General features: G+C 48.7%; 1 protein-coding gene across 1 annotated transcript; it reads left to right on the top strand.

Moving 5' to 3' along the window:
* Nucleotides 1–253: 253 nt before the first annotated feature.
* ABCF2 (ATP binding cassette subfamily F member 2) lies at nt 254–14,317 on the top strand. The gene is made up of 15 exons (XM_007983508.3): nt 254–353; nt 1,015–1,214; nt 2,555–2,767; nt 3,436–3,618; nt 3,701–3,872; nt 4,928–5,023; nt 5,843–5,945; nt 8,662–8,757; nt 8,948–9,067; nt 9,156–9,245; nt 9,618–9,728; nt 11,782–11,844; nt 12,079–12,207; nt 12,740–12,943; nt 13,638–14,317. Exons 2-15 carry the CDS (start codon nt 1,058–1,060, stop codon nt 13,773–13,775), a joined length of 1,875 nt encoding a protein of 624 aa, XP_007981699.1. The 5' UTR covers nt 254–353; nt 1,015–1,057; the 3' UTR covers nt 13,776–14,317.
* The last annotated feature ends 1,777 nt before the right edge of the window (nt 14,318–16,094 follow it).

Below are 16,094 nucleotides of genomic sequence, written 5' to 3'. Positions count from 1 at the left end.
GGGTAAGCCTGGAAGGCTCAGCCGGCTAATCCGACGAGCAACCTGGGATTTGCAGTTTCCAGCGTCCGAAGTGGGCCCGCTAGCAGAGAGCTCTTGAACTCTAATCCCGCCCCTTCCCCGAGCCTCGCGCATCCTGATGGCGTCACGCGGCCCCACGAGGTCTCTGGGATACGTAGTAGTCCTGAAGCCGGGTCTCACTCTTGGCCGCTGCAACTTGAGGACTACACTTCCCAGGAGGCAGCGCGGCGGCGCGCCGAGAACCACCCGAGGTCGTGATTGGCTGGTGAGCCGGCCGCACGCGGAGGAGCCCAAGGAGCAGCTCTGTTGCGACAGAGGCCGAGCAGCAAGGCCCAGTGAGTTAGGGGAAGGGGCGCTGTAGGGAGAGGGTGCCCGCCGGTGATGTGGAAAGAGGATTAGAAGAGGAAGGAGGAACGGGGTTTGGATGGAGGTTTCTGCGAGGGGAAAGATAGAGCTCAGGGAGAGAACCTCACGGGCGGGGTGGGGGAGTACCCCGGGGTGACGAGCGTGGAGACTCGGAGGGGACTCACGCGGGCGAGGACGAGTGCGTCCCGGCAAGAGGCTGGGTTCTGCAGCCGGGTGATGTGGAGAGGGACGACCGAGAAGAGGCCCGAGACGGACGGGAGAAGGAAGCCGGAAAGTGAGGCGGCCAGCTGAGTGCGGAGCGCGAAGTTGTAGGGAAACCAGAGACGGGGACCTCCGCTGAGGGGCAGAACCTGGTCCCCAGCCGGAGGCCCTGAAAGAAGGAGCGTTTCCAAAGTGAGGCAGTTCGTGGGGGACTGGTGCCTGTGGAAAAAGATGTTAAGATTAGAAGAGCGGCTGAGAATCGGCATTGGTTTGAGAGACCCTGACCAAGTTGGGAGAGACGAGGCAGGGGCAGGCCAGGGCATCAGAGGCTTGATAGTGACAGGAAGATTCCTGAGAGGGATGGAGCAGGGCCCAGGCATTCTTACTAGTAAGTTTAGAGTTTGGGGGTGTCTGTTTGCCTTCCTTCAGGCACCCTGAAAGAACAGTTAACCTACCCCTGTGGGTCATCATCATGCCCTCCGACCTGGCCAAGAAGAAGGCAGCCAAAAAGAAGGAGGCTGCCAAAGCTCGACAGCGGCCCAGAAAAGGACATGAAGAAAATGGAGATGCTGTCACAGAACCACAGGTGGCAGAGGAGAAGAATGAGGCCAATGGCAGAGAGACCACAGGTGAATTGAGGGAGGGGTGAGTTGAGAATGGTTGCTAAAACTTAAGGCATGCCCCAGCCAGAGTTGGAATCTTGATGCTGGGGGCAGTGGAGAATGTATCTGGTGTCATGCAACTTTTCATGATGAATCAAATCAGTAGAGTTGGAATTTGTGTCATCCTATCATTGAGCGAGGAAGCCGAAGACAAGGTTCTCACATACTCAGTGGCATGCAGAAGTGGGAGTTGCTGAGCTGTCTTGCTGCTCTATTAGACTGTGAGGAGGGGCTCGGTTCCCTGCCGCTTTCTCAGTTTCCATTTCTATGCATGGTGGCCAATGTGCCAGGTTCTGTGCTACATTATACACTTGTCCTCACAGGGTAGTGGCTCTCCCTACAAGAGAGTAACTTATGGGTTATTTCATGGGGTTTTTCCTGGGAGAGAGCTCCCTTTCTGTTATTTATATTTTGGGAAATATTTATTATTTCTCAAGTGCTAGACATGGTGCTATACACTGAGGCACTACAGTCTTCCTTCCAAAAACTTACCGTCTAGACGGGGAAACATGGCAATATGCTGTAAAGACTATTCCAGGCCCTTGGCAGTCCAATCCCAGCCCTCTTTCCTGCCCCCTGAAAACTCCCTAAACAGCGTTCTGCTCCATCCAGACTATTTATTATCCCTTGAATAGTCACCACATCTCTGTTCTTTCACACACTGAATTCTAATACCATCATGTTTTTGCTAGCTACATTTGACATTTCTGTCAAGGCCTAGCTCAGGATAGTGAAGCGTCTCTCAGTCAAACCTGACCTCAATATTTCCATTCTCTATATGCTTTTGCTTGCTTTTAGTGTTACTTACCTTTTTATGTTGTATCTCCTGTTTCTTTGTCTAAATTGTGTCATCTTTGAGTGCAAGGACTAGGTCTTGGGTTTTTTTATGAACTTCTCAGATAGACACTAAGTAAATGTTTGAAGAGGAAAGGAGAATTAGTTTTGCAAATTGTAACAGGCATTCAGAAAAGGGGGAGTTAGAAAGCGATTAGAAAGAGCAATAAAGTCAGGCTGTGGGGAAGTTTTATTCCTGGCCACAGTAGTGGAGGACAGAAGTTATGAATGATGGGAGTAAGTAAACAGATATGAAGGGACAAAACAAGGACAAGAGAGATTATAATTAAAAGGACGGGTGTCAAAACGAGCAGGGTGTCAGGGCAGCTCTGTGTCAGTGTGCACTCTGTAAAGCTTGGGAAACATCTGAGTCTGCTCAGCAGGATCGGAACCCAGTCCTTCAGGATGTTCCTCTTTGTGGAGAGCTGAGTCTGTCTCACAGCTATCTTCCCAAACTGCTTTTCTATCCCCAGAAATAGATTTGCTGACCAAGGAGCTAGAGGACTTTGAGATGAAGAAAGCTGCTGCTCGAGCTGTCACTGGCGTCCTGGCCTCTCACCCCAACAGTACAGATGTTCACATTATCAACCTCTCACTCACCTTTCATGGTCAAGAGCTGCTCAGTGACACCAAACTGGAATTAAACTCAGGCCGTCGTTATGGCCTCATTGGTTTAAATGGAATTGGTGAGGCCCTTGGAAGGGGAAGTGGGAGGTACCTCTCCTTGGCTCATCTGTCACTCACAAGTATTTATTTAGCACCAACTATGTTAACAGCAAAGCGTTTAGAATGTGGGTGGGAGACCAGATACGTCCAGGGGAAAGGAACTAGCAGTGCAGAGCAGTATGTGGTATGTACAGGTTGAGTATCCCTTATCTGAAATGCTTGGAACCAGAAGTGTTTCGGATCTTGGAATATTTGCATTATACTTACCGGCTGAGCATCCCTAATCCAAAAACCTGAAATCCTCCCATGAGCATTTCCTTTAAGCGTCATGTCAGCTCTGAAAAGGTTTTGGATTTTGGAGCATTTTGGATTTTCGGATTAGGGTGCATCCACCCTGTACCACATGAGTAGTTACAGACAGCAGGTGCTGGAGAAGTTGGTCAGGGGCGTGTGAAGCTGTGGTAAATGAAAAAAGCTTCAGAGAAGGGGTGCGGCAAGAATTGGAGGAAAGTTGGAAAGGAATCCCAAGAATGGGGGCTGGCAAGGTTTGAATGAATAAAGGGAAGAAAGGTCCTCCAAAAAAAAAAAAATTGGATGAGGTCCCAGTTTGGCTGGGGTGGAAGAGCTAGTGGTGAAGAGGAATAGGGGAAGCTCAGTGTACCAAGCGTCTGCTTCTCTCCCATCTCAGGAAAGTCTATGCTGCTCTCCGCTATTGGGAAACGTGAAGTGCCCATCCCCGAGCACATTGACATCTACCATCTGACTCGAGAGATGCCTCCTAGTGACAAGACACCCTTGCAGTGTGTGATGGAAGTTGACACAGAGCGGGCCATGCTGGAGAGGGAGGCAGAGCGGCTGGCTCATGAGGATGGTAGGGCTCCAGACCTGGGCATGGGGGTGGGCGTCCTCCCAGAAAGGCCCCCAGGAGCTTCATGGCCATACACTGTCCACAGCGGAGTGTGAGAAACTCATGGAGCTCTACGAGCGCCTAGAGGAGCTGGATGCTGACAAGGCAGAGATGAGGGCCTCGCGGATCTTACATGGACTGGGTTTCACACCTGCCATGCAGCGCAAGAAGCTGAAAGACTTCAGTGGGGGCTGGAGGATGAGGGTTGCCCTTGCCAGGTGAGTCCCTCCCTCCTTCCTTACCGCCGTAACTCCCCCATCACTCCAGTGGAACTGTTTGGAACAGGAGTCATCGGTAAGTGTCAAACGAGACATGGACATCTGCAGTGTAGAGGGGGTTGTTGTATATGGGTTAGAGAGAAAGCTTCCTGGCTGAAGTGGTAGAGTGACTCAGTTTTCTGTTGGATTCCCAGCACCCAGCACAGAGTTTAGAGATCCTAGGGGTAGTCCTAGGTAAAACGGTAGAGTAGGTCTGTTTCTGTCCTCCCACCAGGATTCCCTTTCCACCTTTTTTGTGCTGTACTCCTGCTAATTTTGGCTGTAAAGATAAAATGTTAGACGGCGATTATGATAGCCATCATTCTTACTCTGTTGTGGCCCAGACTCAAAGTGAGCTTCTATAGACGAACATTCCCCCAATAATCCCCCCCGAGTCACTAAACAGGTAATTCCTTGCCCCATCATTCTCTGTGAAGGGAATTTATAAGACTTGATATACTGCTCTAGAAAGTTGCCTGCGTGTGCCTTAGAACATGAGCACAGTGGCTCCACATGCTAGCAAGGATTAGCTGTCTCTGGTTCACCCAAGGAGCTTTTAAAAACACAGATTTCTGGTTTGGGAACCAGAACTTTAGAGGAACCAGAGTTTTAGAGTCTATCCCTTGCTAGACTCTGGCCACCCCACCAGATAGGTCTATCATCAGACCTTCAGATAGGTCTAATTTGTTTTAGCAGTTTATTTCCTCTGTATCTTTTTGTCGTCTCTATAGTATCCAGCTTCAGTGCACAAGGCTTATCAACTCATAGAGACTTCTACAGCCTTGCCTCAAACTGTCCTTATGTGCTTCTGAGTCCCGTATTCTACTCTTCAGTCTCTCCTCTTTGACCGTTGTTTGTGTCCTACTTCTTTTCCCTCTGAAGTATAGAGCCTAAAATTGATTTCAAGACTCAAGCCAGGAGCCTACTCAGAATTGCATGTAGCAGGCAAGTTGGTCCCTCCTGTGTCACATCCATTATAATTCTGAGGTGCTTCTGTCTCCTTTACTGTCCTTCAGAGCCCTCTTTATTCGGCCCTTCATGCTGCTCCTGGATGAGCCCACCAACCACCTGGACCTAGATGCTTGTGTGTGGTTGGAAGAAGAACTAAAAACGTAAGAGGGTGGAATGGGGGATGTGAGTGGGCCGGTCCCAAAGCGGGGAATCTAGAAAATGGATGCCTAGAAACTGCACTGCTGTTAGAGCGGTGAGAAAGGAACTGAAGGAAGGCCGGAGTTCACTTGCTCGGACAAGCAGTGAGCACCTTTAGGGCTGTTTAGGGCTGGCCATTTTGTTTGTTTTTCTTTAGTTTGAAATTTATGAGCATTAAAAAAAAAAAAAATCCTTGTTGATTTTTTCCATATTTCAAATTCAAGATCTTAATTAAAGACCTTTTTTTTTCTTAATTGTATAAAGCAGAAAAAGGAGGTCTTCCATTTAAGATCATGAAGCAATGACAAAGGAAAATATAGCCAATATGGTCGTGGTCCTACAGCTAAAGAACTGAATAAGCTGGAATACTGTACCAATTTTAAAAGAAGGCTTTTAGTGGTACAGTGACTTAGTACCTTCTTTCAAAAAGTAAAGCATTTTGTTTTTTATTGTGTCTTCCCACCCACAGTTTTGGATACATTCGTGGGTGTATTTGTGTACATACACATTTCTGTTTACTATCACTGTGACTACTGTCTCCACTCCATTCTGTTGAAAATTAGAACAGAAGATTGAGGAAACTCAGGCTGTCTCGCCACGCTGAAAGATGTCCCTTAGAGTTAGATTGTTAAGTGGTGGCTAAGGTGCTTGCTGACAACCAGGAATTGGACAACACATCTAAAAGGTGCTTAGGAATAAGGATGGGCCTGACTCTCAGTTCACCTGTTGTCAGCTAGCTCCCATGGTTGAGCTCTTCACTGATTGGTTCTTTGGCTTTGCAGTTTTAAGCGCATCTTGGTCCTCGTCTCCCATTCCCAGGATTTTCTGAATGGTGTCTGTACCAACATCATTCACATGCACAACAAGAAACTGAAGTATTATACGGTGAGTGGGCCTCGGCTTCTTTCTGGTAATCTCTGCTTACCAAATCTCTGAAATTCTCTTTGAAAAAAAAAAATAAGAATGCCAGTGTGGTGACTCATGCCTATAATCCCAGCACTTTGGGAGGCTGAGGTGGGTGGGTCACTTGAGGTCAGGAGTTTGAGACTAGCCTGGCCAACATGGTGAAACCCTATCTCTACTAAAAATACAAAAAAATTAGCCAGGTGTAGTGGTAGGTGCCTGTAGTCCCAGCTACTTGGGAAGCTGAGGCAGGAGAATCACTTGAACCCTGGAGGTGGAGGTTGCAATGAGCTGAGATGACGCCACTGCACTCCAGCCTGGGTGACAGAGCAAGACTCATCTCAAAAAAAAAAACAAAAAAACCAGACCTATCTATTAGCTCCTTTCTACCTATTGCTATAAAAAGATACGGACGGCAGGGCGCAGTGGCTCACACCTGTAATCCCAGCACTTTGGGAGGCCGAGGCGGGTGGATCATGAGGTCAGGAGATCGAGACCATCCTGGTTAACATGGTGAAAACTCGTCTCTACTAAAAATACAAAAAACTAGCCGGGTGTGGTGGCGGCGCCTGTAGTCCCAGCTACTTGGGAGGCTGAGGAGGAGAATGGCGTGAATGCAGGAGGCAGAACTTGCAGTGAGCCGAGATCGTGCCACTGTACTTCAGCCTGGGCGACAGAGCAAGACTCCGTCGCAAAAAAAGAAAAGGATATGGACAAGGAGTCCTGCCACCTTTTTTATTTTAATCCCAAAGTCATTGCTTCCAGGCCATAGGCCATGGATTGGCAGCCTGTGCACATGGTGTATGTTTGCCTTGTGGCAAAGAAGTTGACTTTTCATGGTGCCCAGGCAGGCCCTGCTGCCATCTGCCTTGCCTGTTGTTTCTGGAGACAGAATCTCATTCCGTCACCCAGGCTGGCACGATCTCAGCTCACTGCAACCTCTACCTCCTGAATCCAAGTGATTCTTGTACCTCAGTCTTCCGAGTAGCTGGGACTACAGGCACGCGCCCCCACGCCTGGCTAGTTTTTGTATTTTTAGTAGAGACAGGGTTTTGCCATATTGGCCAGGCTGGTCTTAAACTCCTGACTCAGGTGATCTGCCCACCTCGGCCTCCCAAAGTGCTGGAAAAACAGGCATGACCCACCGTACCAGGCCTCCCTCTGCCTTCTTGAATGCCGTCTTAACTCTGCTTCGCTGGAGTTAACACATTTACCCCATCTTCCATGACCACAGGAGAATGGGGATCAGGATCTCAACAGCCCACTGTTGTGCCTTGCCTTTTCATTTTATATTTCAAAAAGCATATAAGAAATTAACAATTGATGTCCTCTTCATTCATAGTCATAGGAGTATTAGTTTTTAACATAGCCTTTCAGACACTTCATGTATACTTGCATGCATTTGTAGAAAATTTCATATATACATATCTTTTTATACAATTACAGCATTTTTTTTTTTTTTTTTTGGTTTTCTTGAGACCGAGTCTTGTTCCGTTGCCAGGCTGGAGTGCAGTGGAGCAATCTGGGCTCACTGCAACCTCTGCCTCCCAGGTTCAAGGGATTCTCCTGCCTCGGCCTCCTGAGTAGCTGGGACTACAGGTGCGCGCCCCCATGCCCAGCTAATTTTTGTATTTTTAGTAGAGACGGGGTTTCACCATATTGGCCAGGATGGTCTTGCTCTCTTGACCTCATGATCCGCCTGCCTCAGCCTCCCAAAGTGCTGAGATTAGAGGCGTGAGCCACCACGCCTGGCCTCTTTTTTCCTGAGATGGCGTCTGTCTTTGTCTCCCAGGCTGGAGTCCAGTGGCGTGATATTGGCTCACTGCAACCTCTGCCTCTCAGGTTCAAGTAATCCTCCCACCTCAGCCTCGTAGGTAGCTGGGACCACAGGCACATGCCACCATACCTGGCTAATTTTTATATTTTTAGTAGAGACGGGGTTTTGCCATGTTGACCAGGCTGCTCCCAAACTCCTGGCCTCAAGTGATCCACCCACCTCAGCCTCCCAAAGTGTTGGGATTACAGGCGTCAGCCACTGCAACTGGCCACAGTTACAATTTTAATAATCATTCTGTAGGTTGCTTTTTAAATTTAGTATATTTTGGACTGCTTTCCATGTGAGTATATATAAATCAACCACAATCTTCAGTGACTGCACAGAATTTTGTTATGTGTTTATCCTGTAACGTGTTAGGCCCTTTCTGATGGATATTTAGCTTGAGTCCAGTTTTTGTTTGCAGATAGAAGCCATGGTAGTCCACTTATGCAGGGTTTGTCAGCTTCTAAATCTGACTGGTCTGTTTTCCTATCTGGAGACAGCTCTTGTCTTTTGTGGGGCTTCAGCCTCTAGGGGCTGGGAGAGGAATGGGAGGTGGTATTGGAAGGCTCTCAGTCTCATGACGTTTCTATGACCATGATTTTCAGGGCTACTCCCATTGCCACAGGTGTCTTTCTGGCTAACCTAAGGATTTGCACTGGAGCCTGACCCTGGCTGCGCTGAGCAAGGGGCATAGAATTGAAAAGACTCTGATTTGAGGTTAGGATATGCTTCTGTAATGCACTTCCTCTGTTCTTACTGCACAGCCTTAGAGCCAGGGCCAAGTCAGTGCCATCCCTCATCCCCCTAAACTCTGAATGAGAATCCAGGATTGAAACCCAGGTTAAAGCTGCCCGCCTTACCTGGCACATTTCCACGCAGGGTAATTATGATCAGTATGTGAAGACGCGGCTAGAGCTGGAGGAGAACCAGATGAAGAGGTTTCACTGGGAGCAAGATCAGATTGCACACATGAAGGTAGGGAGACTGCAGAGTCAGGCTCATGGCTTCCTGTCCAAAACAAGCAGGGGGCTTGGATGAGGGCATTGGGACAAATTGGGGTGATGGAGGAGGTTGGGAAGGAGTTACGATCACCATTTTTGCCCTGGATTGAAGATGAATTGTTGAGCGCCTGCATGTACTCCAAGCTCCCTTTGGTCTCTTTTAGAACTACATTGCGAGGTTTGGTCATGGCAGTGCCAAGCTGGCCCGGCAGGCCCAGAGCAAGGAGAAGACGCTACAGAAAATGATGGCATCAGGACTGACAGAGAGGGTCGTGAGCGATAAGGTGGGGTGTGATTGGGTGGGGTTGGGTGACCTAAGGTGAGATGGATAAGAAGGGAGCCAACTTGATACATGCCCTCTTTTCTGCCTAGACACTGTCATTTTATTTCCCACCATGTGGCAAGATCCCTCCACCTGTCATTATGGTGCAAAATGTGAGCTTCAAGTATACAAAAGATGGGGTAAGTTCAGGGCAGGGCGTGGGTGGCTGGGGTGTATCTTACAGGGTGAGTGGCAGCTCATGGGAGCCGCTCCTGTCCTGTGCTGACCACACCTGCTAGCCCACAAGCTCTGGGGGATTTTCAGGTGTGGCAGCTGGGATGCCTTCATCCAAGGCTGCTCACAGGCCCTTCTTCGTATATATGGAAAGAAGACTACTCAGCTGGGTTGGTGGGCGGGGTCAGTAGGGGAGGCGGGGTCTACTATGAGTGCTTCCTCCCACTACTCTTCCTTCCTCCTCTCTTGGTGACTGGGGAGTCAGTGGGCTTGGTCTGCTGGTCAGAGCAGATTCGTACTCTAGCCTTGTGTCCATATCTCTCTCATCCCCACCTCAGCCTTGCATCTACAATAATCTAGAATTTGGAATTGACCTTGACACACGAGTGGCTCTGGTAGGGCCCAATGGAGCAGGGAAGTCAACTCTTCTGAAGCTGCTAACTGGAGAGGTACAGTGCCAAGGTGGGCGTGGATCCTTCTAAGATTAGGCCTTGCGATGGCTAAGGAAGAGGGAAGTGATGCAGCGGCTACTACTTTGGGAGGGCCTGAGTAGCCTGGTGGTGAGTGAGCCATCTGGAGGGGCGGGGCAGCAGACAGGAGAGGGGGAATGTCTGGTTGGACAGTGCTGAGGCTGGGGGCTGTTTTCCTGGGACAGGGATGTAGGGAGGAGTCTTTTATAGTGTGTGTGTGTGAATACAGGTATGTATTTGAGCACATTTCTATTTTTTTTTTTTTTTTTGGAGACGGAGTCTCACTTTTGCCCAGGCTAGAGTGCAATGGTGCCATCTGAGCTCACTGCAACCCCCATCCCCCCGGTTCAAGCAATTCTCCTGCCTTAGCCTCCCAAGTAGCTGAGATTACAGGCACGCACCACAGCTAATTTTTTTGTATTTTAGTAGAGATGAGGTTTCACCATGTTCGTCAGGCTGGTCTTGAACTCCTGACCTCATGATCTGCCTGCCTTGGCCTCCCAAAGTGCTAGGATTTCAGGTGTGAACCACCATGCCTGGCCCGTGTTTCTATTTTCAATCAGAGCATTTAGAATACAGGAACATCTGTGCGTTTAGGGATGCTGCAGATTCTCAAGTAATGTCATTTCATTAATATTGATGAAAAATAGAAATGATTCCCAGCTGGGACCACTGTCTTTGTGGAGTTTGCACTTTCCCCTTAACGTCTACATGGGTTTTCCCCAGTACTTCAGTTTCTTCCCGCATCCCAAAGCTGCGCCTGTCAGGTTACTTGGCATGTCTCAGTGGTTCCAGTCTGAATGAGTGTGGGGGGGTGTGAGCGCACCCTATAATGGAATGGCGTCCTCTTCAGGGCTGGTTCTTGCCTTGTTCCCCGGATTGTGGGATGGGCTCCGGCTGCCCATGATCCTAAACTTGAATAAGCAGGTTGGAAAATGATAGCATGAATGAGTATAAATTACTGTAAAAGAAAAATTCATAAAGTTTATGATAATCATACAAATGCACTCAGCAAACCAGCCACATTCGTGATTAGTTTTGAACTGTGTGGTGATAGGAGGTGCTCCTTACGATTTTCCCTTTGCAAACATTTATTCCTTGGTTTAACCCACCACTCTTAGAATTGCCATCACTCACTGATTCACCAAAAATTGGGTAAATAACTTACCTTATTTCTATTAATCTTTCTTAAGTGTATGTATAGCTCACATGTATTTTAATGTTGAATATTAGAAGTGACTGGGTCTTTTGGCCAGGCGCCGTGGCTCACACCTATAATCCCAGTGCTTTGGGAGGCCGAGGCAGGCAGATCACTTGAGATCAGGAGTTTGAGACCAGCCTGGCCAACATGGTGAAACCCCATCTTTACTAAAAATGCAAAAAAATTAGCCAGGCATGGTGGCAGGTGTCTGTAATCCCAGTTACTCCAGAACCTTTTGAGCCTGGGACAGAGAGGTTGCAGTGAGCTGAGATCGCGCCACTACACTCCAGCCTGGGTGACAGAGTGAGACTCCCTCTTAAAAAAAAGAATCTTTGGATCTTTATTTAGAAGTTTGGTGATCTTTTTTTGTGACCAAAAATGCTGCAGGAACCTAATTTTTATATCAGTTAGCCTGTGGCAAAATTAGTTTTGTTATATGTTGTTTCACTTAAAATGAAACTTTAAAATAGGTTCTGTGTCTAAGAACCTATCGATGACAGTGACAACTTTGAGGACTTAACTGTTTTTAATTTTAGAAAATGTATGTTACACCTACATCCAAGCCCTTTGTTATACAGCATAGTGCATTCTGCAGTAGACGTTTCATAACTACTTAAATTGTATCTTTGCCTCTTGAGAACATCTGCTTCAGTACATCTTCCTAAATATTTTTAGAGTGGCCAGAATAGCAGTGTGTGAGTTGGTGATGTATTCTTTTTAGGAAGTTGAGTCTTGTTCAGTGTGAACATGTGTGTGTTTGTCTGCTCTGCCTGTGTCTCTAACTGGGCTTCCTTTGTTTCATGTTTAACGTTTCTACTTTTTTCTTCCTAGTTACTACCCACAGATGGCATGATCCGAAAACACTCTCATGTCAAGATAGGGCGTTACCATCAGGTACAGGCCTGGGGTTGGGATCCGGGGAATTGCCCAGGGCGTAGGAAAGGGCTGTATCTGGCCGAGTTCCAGCCAGCCGCCCCCACCCCCTGGCAGGAATTCCAGCCTAGGTGGCTCCTACCTGCTTCTTGAACCCAGAACACGTGCCTGTGATAGAAATAGGAAGTTACCTAGTAGGGTTCTTTTTGAAGCGGGATGCCAGTCACACCCGGGTGGCTTCCATTTTTCCTGTAGCATTTACAAGAGCAGCTGGACTTAGATCTCTCGCCTTTGGAGTACATGATGAAGTGCTACCCAGAGATCAAGGAGAAGGAAGAAATGAGGAAGATCATTGGGCGATACGGTCTTACTGGGAAACAACAGGTCAGTAAAGGAGGGTGTGGTGAGGGTGCCAAATAGCTGGGAGACTGTGACTGGGTGGGTCAAGGGACACTGTCCTGCCAGGCTAGGTTTGGAAGCTGTCCAAACCAGAGTCTCCGCCATTTGATTCCCCTGAGAACCTACTACCTTTTCTTTACTCTAGGTTGTTATGTAATGGAGCATTTTAAGGGAGCAAGGATAGCGTGACAGTCTCTGACATGCCCTTGTGCCATAGTGCTTGAGGGCAAAGGAACTTGTAGTCTAGAAAACAAATTTCTGGATTCAGATTTGGAAGGATCCAGTTCATTAAGATTTAATTGTCAAGAGAGCAAGAGATATGGGCTTAGTAATGGCAAGGGCTTCAGGTTTCCGGACAAGTCTCTTTCAGGCCTCAAGAGACTAGTGGGTCTCTCTGAGCCTCACTTTTTGTAAAATGGCGATGCTAATGGAGGAGTCAGGGAGAAATGAGTGAGAGATGAGCTGTGCTGGTTGGTGGGATAATGCCAAGTTATATGTAGGTCATGGTTCTATTCAGGTAAGCCCAATCCGGAACTTGTCAGATGGGCAGAAGTGCCGAGTGTGTCTGGCCTGGCTGGCCTGGCAGAACCCCCACATGCTCTTCCTGGACGAACCCACCAATCACCTGGATATCGAGACCATCGACGCCCTGGCAGATGCCATCAATGAGTTTGAGGGTGGTATGATGCTGGTCAGCCATGACTTCAGACTCATTCAGCAGGTGAGGCCCTGGCCAGGGGGTGAGGCACAGCAGAGAGCTTCTAGAGGGTTGGGTAGGGTAGTCATGGCATGTGGAGGATGCATAATACCCACCTACTTAATTAAGAGAAGGGCTCGGAGCATAGACACAAGTAGTGAGGACCGGTTCTTATGCCTCTTTGGGGCTACTTAGAATGCCTTAACTGAAACACTTCATTTCTTCAGTAGCTATCTGGAGATGTCAACCAACTTAGCATTTTGGGCCCAGATGGGAAAGAGAGTTGGGTAGAAAACCAGGTGCTTTTACTACTGTCCCAAGATTCTTCAGTCCAAAAATAGTATTCTAAGAAGGATTTTGATTAGACAGAGAACTACCTCAGTCATTGGAGAAGAAGTTGTTGCTCATTCCTCTGAAGCTCTGGAGAAGATGGGAGGTGGAGAAAAGAAGGCTGAGAGTGAAGCCTCTGAATAGATCTAGGCCCTGCCAGGGAGCTGACAATAGGAGTGACACAGCAGTTCCTGGCTTGGAAGGCTCCAAACCTGATTATGGTACCCTTGGGTGAGAACATCCCAAATAACTTAGAAGTAGTGAGACAGTGAGTTGGATATGGGTTTGGAGGGTGGAGTTTTCTTCCTAGATGCCCCTCAGGATAGTCTGCTGGGCAGAGGCGGGGACAGTGACTAGCCCAGGATTAAGTCTAGTTTTTGCTCTCTAGGTTGCACAGGAAATTTGGGTCTGTGAGAAGCAGACAATCACCAAGTGGCCTGGAGACATCCTGGCTTACAAGGAGCACCTCAAGTCCAAGCTGGTGGATGAGGAGCCCCAGCTCACCAAGAGGACCCACAACGTGTGAGCCCTCTACCTGGGCTCGGGTCAGGAGCTCCATCTGGGAACTAACAGCTGCTACCCTGACCAGCCGCTCAGGACAGGACCCTGGGGCTACACTCCTGCATTGCTGCAATACTGCTCCCCCAGCCTCTCCCCTGCCCCTCAACCTGCCTTAGCTGCACTCTCTTATCTACAGCTGGACAGTACCTGTCTGTTTCCTGTCCTCCTTCCAGTTACATCTGTCCATGTCTGGACTCGGCTGGCCGTTCCCTCCAGCCCCTTGCTGGTTACTTACTCTGAGTGTGATGCAGTCAGAGGCACCAGCGGGTTAGCCAAAGGGCCCAAGCCCTGGATTTGGCCCGCGGAGGAGCTTAGGATCCTCGTTTTCTGGGTTTTGGTGATATTGGAGGAGTACCCCCAGCCCACCGCCCCGATTCCTTTTTGCTTCTGGTTTGGAGCTCTGGACCAGGACCTTCGTTCTGGTCAGTTTTTAAATAATTATTTAACAGTGTAACTTTTAGACCTGCGTGACATCTACAAAGCGCCCAATAAAGAAAGAGGAAGCCACGGTCCCTACCTTCCTTCTCGGGTCTCTGGGGCCTTCTCCTCCCTGCAGTGCCAACATGCACTGCCCTCAGCAGGAGCTGGAGCCAGCGTCAGTGTGTGGATGGGAACTGAAGACTAGTCCGTAGGAGCTCGAAGAACGTTCTCCCTTTACTGCGGATTTGAAATTGTACCTTTTCTCAGGCCTGTGATTCACAGACTTTAACATGAATCAGAATCACCTGGAGCACTCATGAGATCAGATTGCCAGATCTCGCCTCAGGGTTTCTGGTTCAGTAGGTTTTGGGGGAGACCAAGAACGTGAACATTTCTAACAAGTTTCCAAGTGATGCTGTTGTTGCTGGTCCAGGGGCTATATTTGGAGAACCACTATCCAGGAGTGTGGTTTTCCGATTGTGATCTGAGGTTCTGCCCCAACTGCATAGAAGTTGGGCTGCTTGTTAAAAATGCAGGCCAGGTGCAGTGGCTCACACCTGTAATTCCAGCGCTTCGGGAGGCTGAGGCAGGTGGATCACTTGAGCTCAGGAGTTCAGGACCAGTCTGGGAAACATGACAAAACCCATCTTTACACGCCTGGAATCCCACCTGCTCAGGTGGCTGGGGTGGATGGATTGCTTGAGCCCGGGAGGCGGAGGTTGCAGTGAGCTGAGATTGCACCCCTGCATTCCAGCCTGGGTGACAGAGCAAAACCCTGTCTCAAAAAAATGCAGACTGGCCAGGCACAGTGGCTGACACCTGTATTCCGACTGTAAGCTTATCACCTTGGGAGGCCAATGTAGGGGGATCAATTGAGCCCAGAAGTTCAAGACCAGCCTGGGCAAAGTAGGGAGACCCCATCTCTACAAATAATAATAAAACGAACCAGGCATGGTACCATGTGCCTGTGGTCCCAGCTGCTCTGGAAAGAGGAGGCTCACTTGAGCCCAGGAGGTTGAGGCTGCAGTGAGCAGAGAACGTGCCACTACACTCCAGCCTGAGGACAGACCGAGACACTGTCTCAAAAAATAAAGATTGCTGAGCATCAGACCTATTGATTAATCACGTTTGGTAGAATGAGAGAAGTGCAGAGATGGCCAGGAGTTTGCATTTTCACACCAACGTCTGTGAACCTCTCTTCCTATTGAGATACAGGAAAGTTTGTATTTTTACCTGTCCACAGCCATAGTTTTCATCATCACTATTGAATTCACTTCTAGCCCAGGGCTCTGCATACCTCGTCTGGGTCTTTTGAACTTCAGTAGCACCTCACCAGTGGCCATCCTTCCTGGTATGGATTCATCACTCTGCCTCTGAAATCAGTAGCCATCCCTATGGGAAGACACAGCCATGGTTTTTCAGTGCTCATTATCATACAGCCAGGACTGGCGGGAGCAACTGTCCCAGACGGTGTTTAAACCCCTTAGGAGCTCATGATCTTGTTGGAAAGCCAGTAAGACAGAACCATACAGGACACAAATTAGATGCTAAATTGTGATTTAGATAGGAGACAGAAGTATTCAAAAAGGAGGGAAATTTCTTGTGAGTAGCTGCCCAGAGAGATGGAATTGGTGTGCTCTCACTTGGAAAATGAGTAGGGCCTTCTCAGATGGCCACAAGTCCAGGAACCGCCCTGGGCAACAGGGACAAGAGCCTCCCGTGAGACACTGCAGCAGAGACAGACGGGAGTCCTCTACCCACTGACCCCAGAGAGTACTGGCTTGACTGCTTTATGCCTTAAGTGGGACCTGGAGCAAAATGGCCCAAGTTAGTCCTGAGTGTCCAGAGCCTTGGTTCAGGGGAG

This window comes from Chlorocebus sabaeus, chromosome 21, assembly GCF_047675955.1.
Source record: "Chlorocebus sabaeus isolate Y175 chromosome 21, mChlSab1.0.hap1, whole genome shotgun sequence".
NCBI lineage: Eukaryota > Metazoa > Chordata > Mammalia > Primates > Cercopithecidae > Chlorocebus > Chlorocebus sabaeus.
This window is presented reverse-complemented; position numbering and strand designations above follow the sequence as displayed.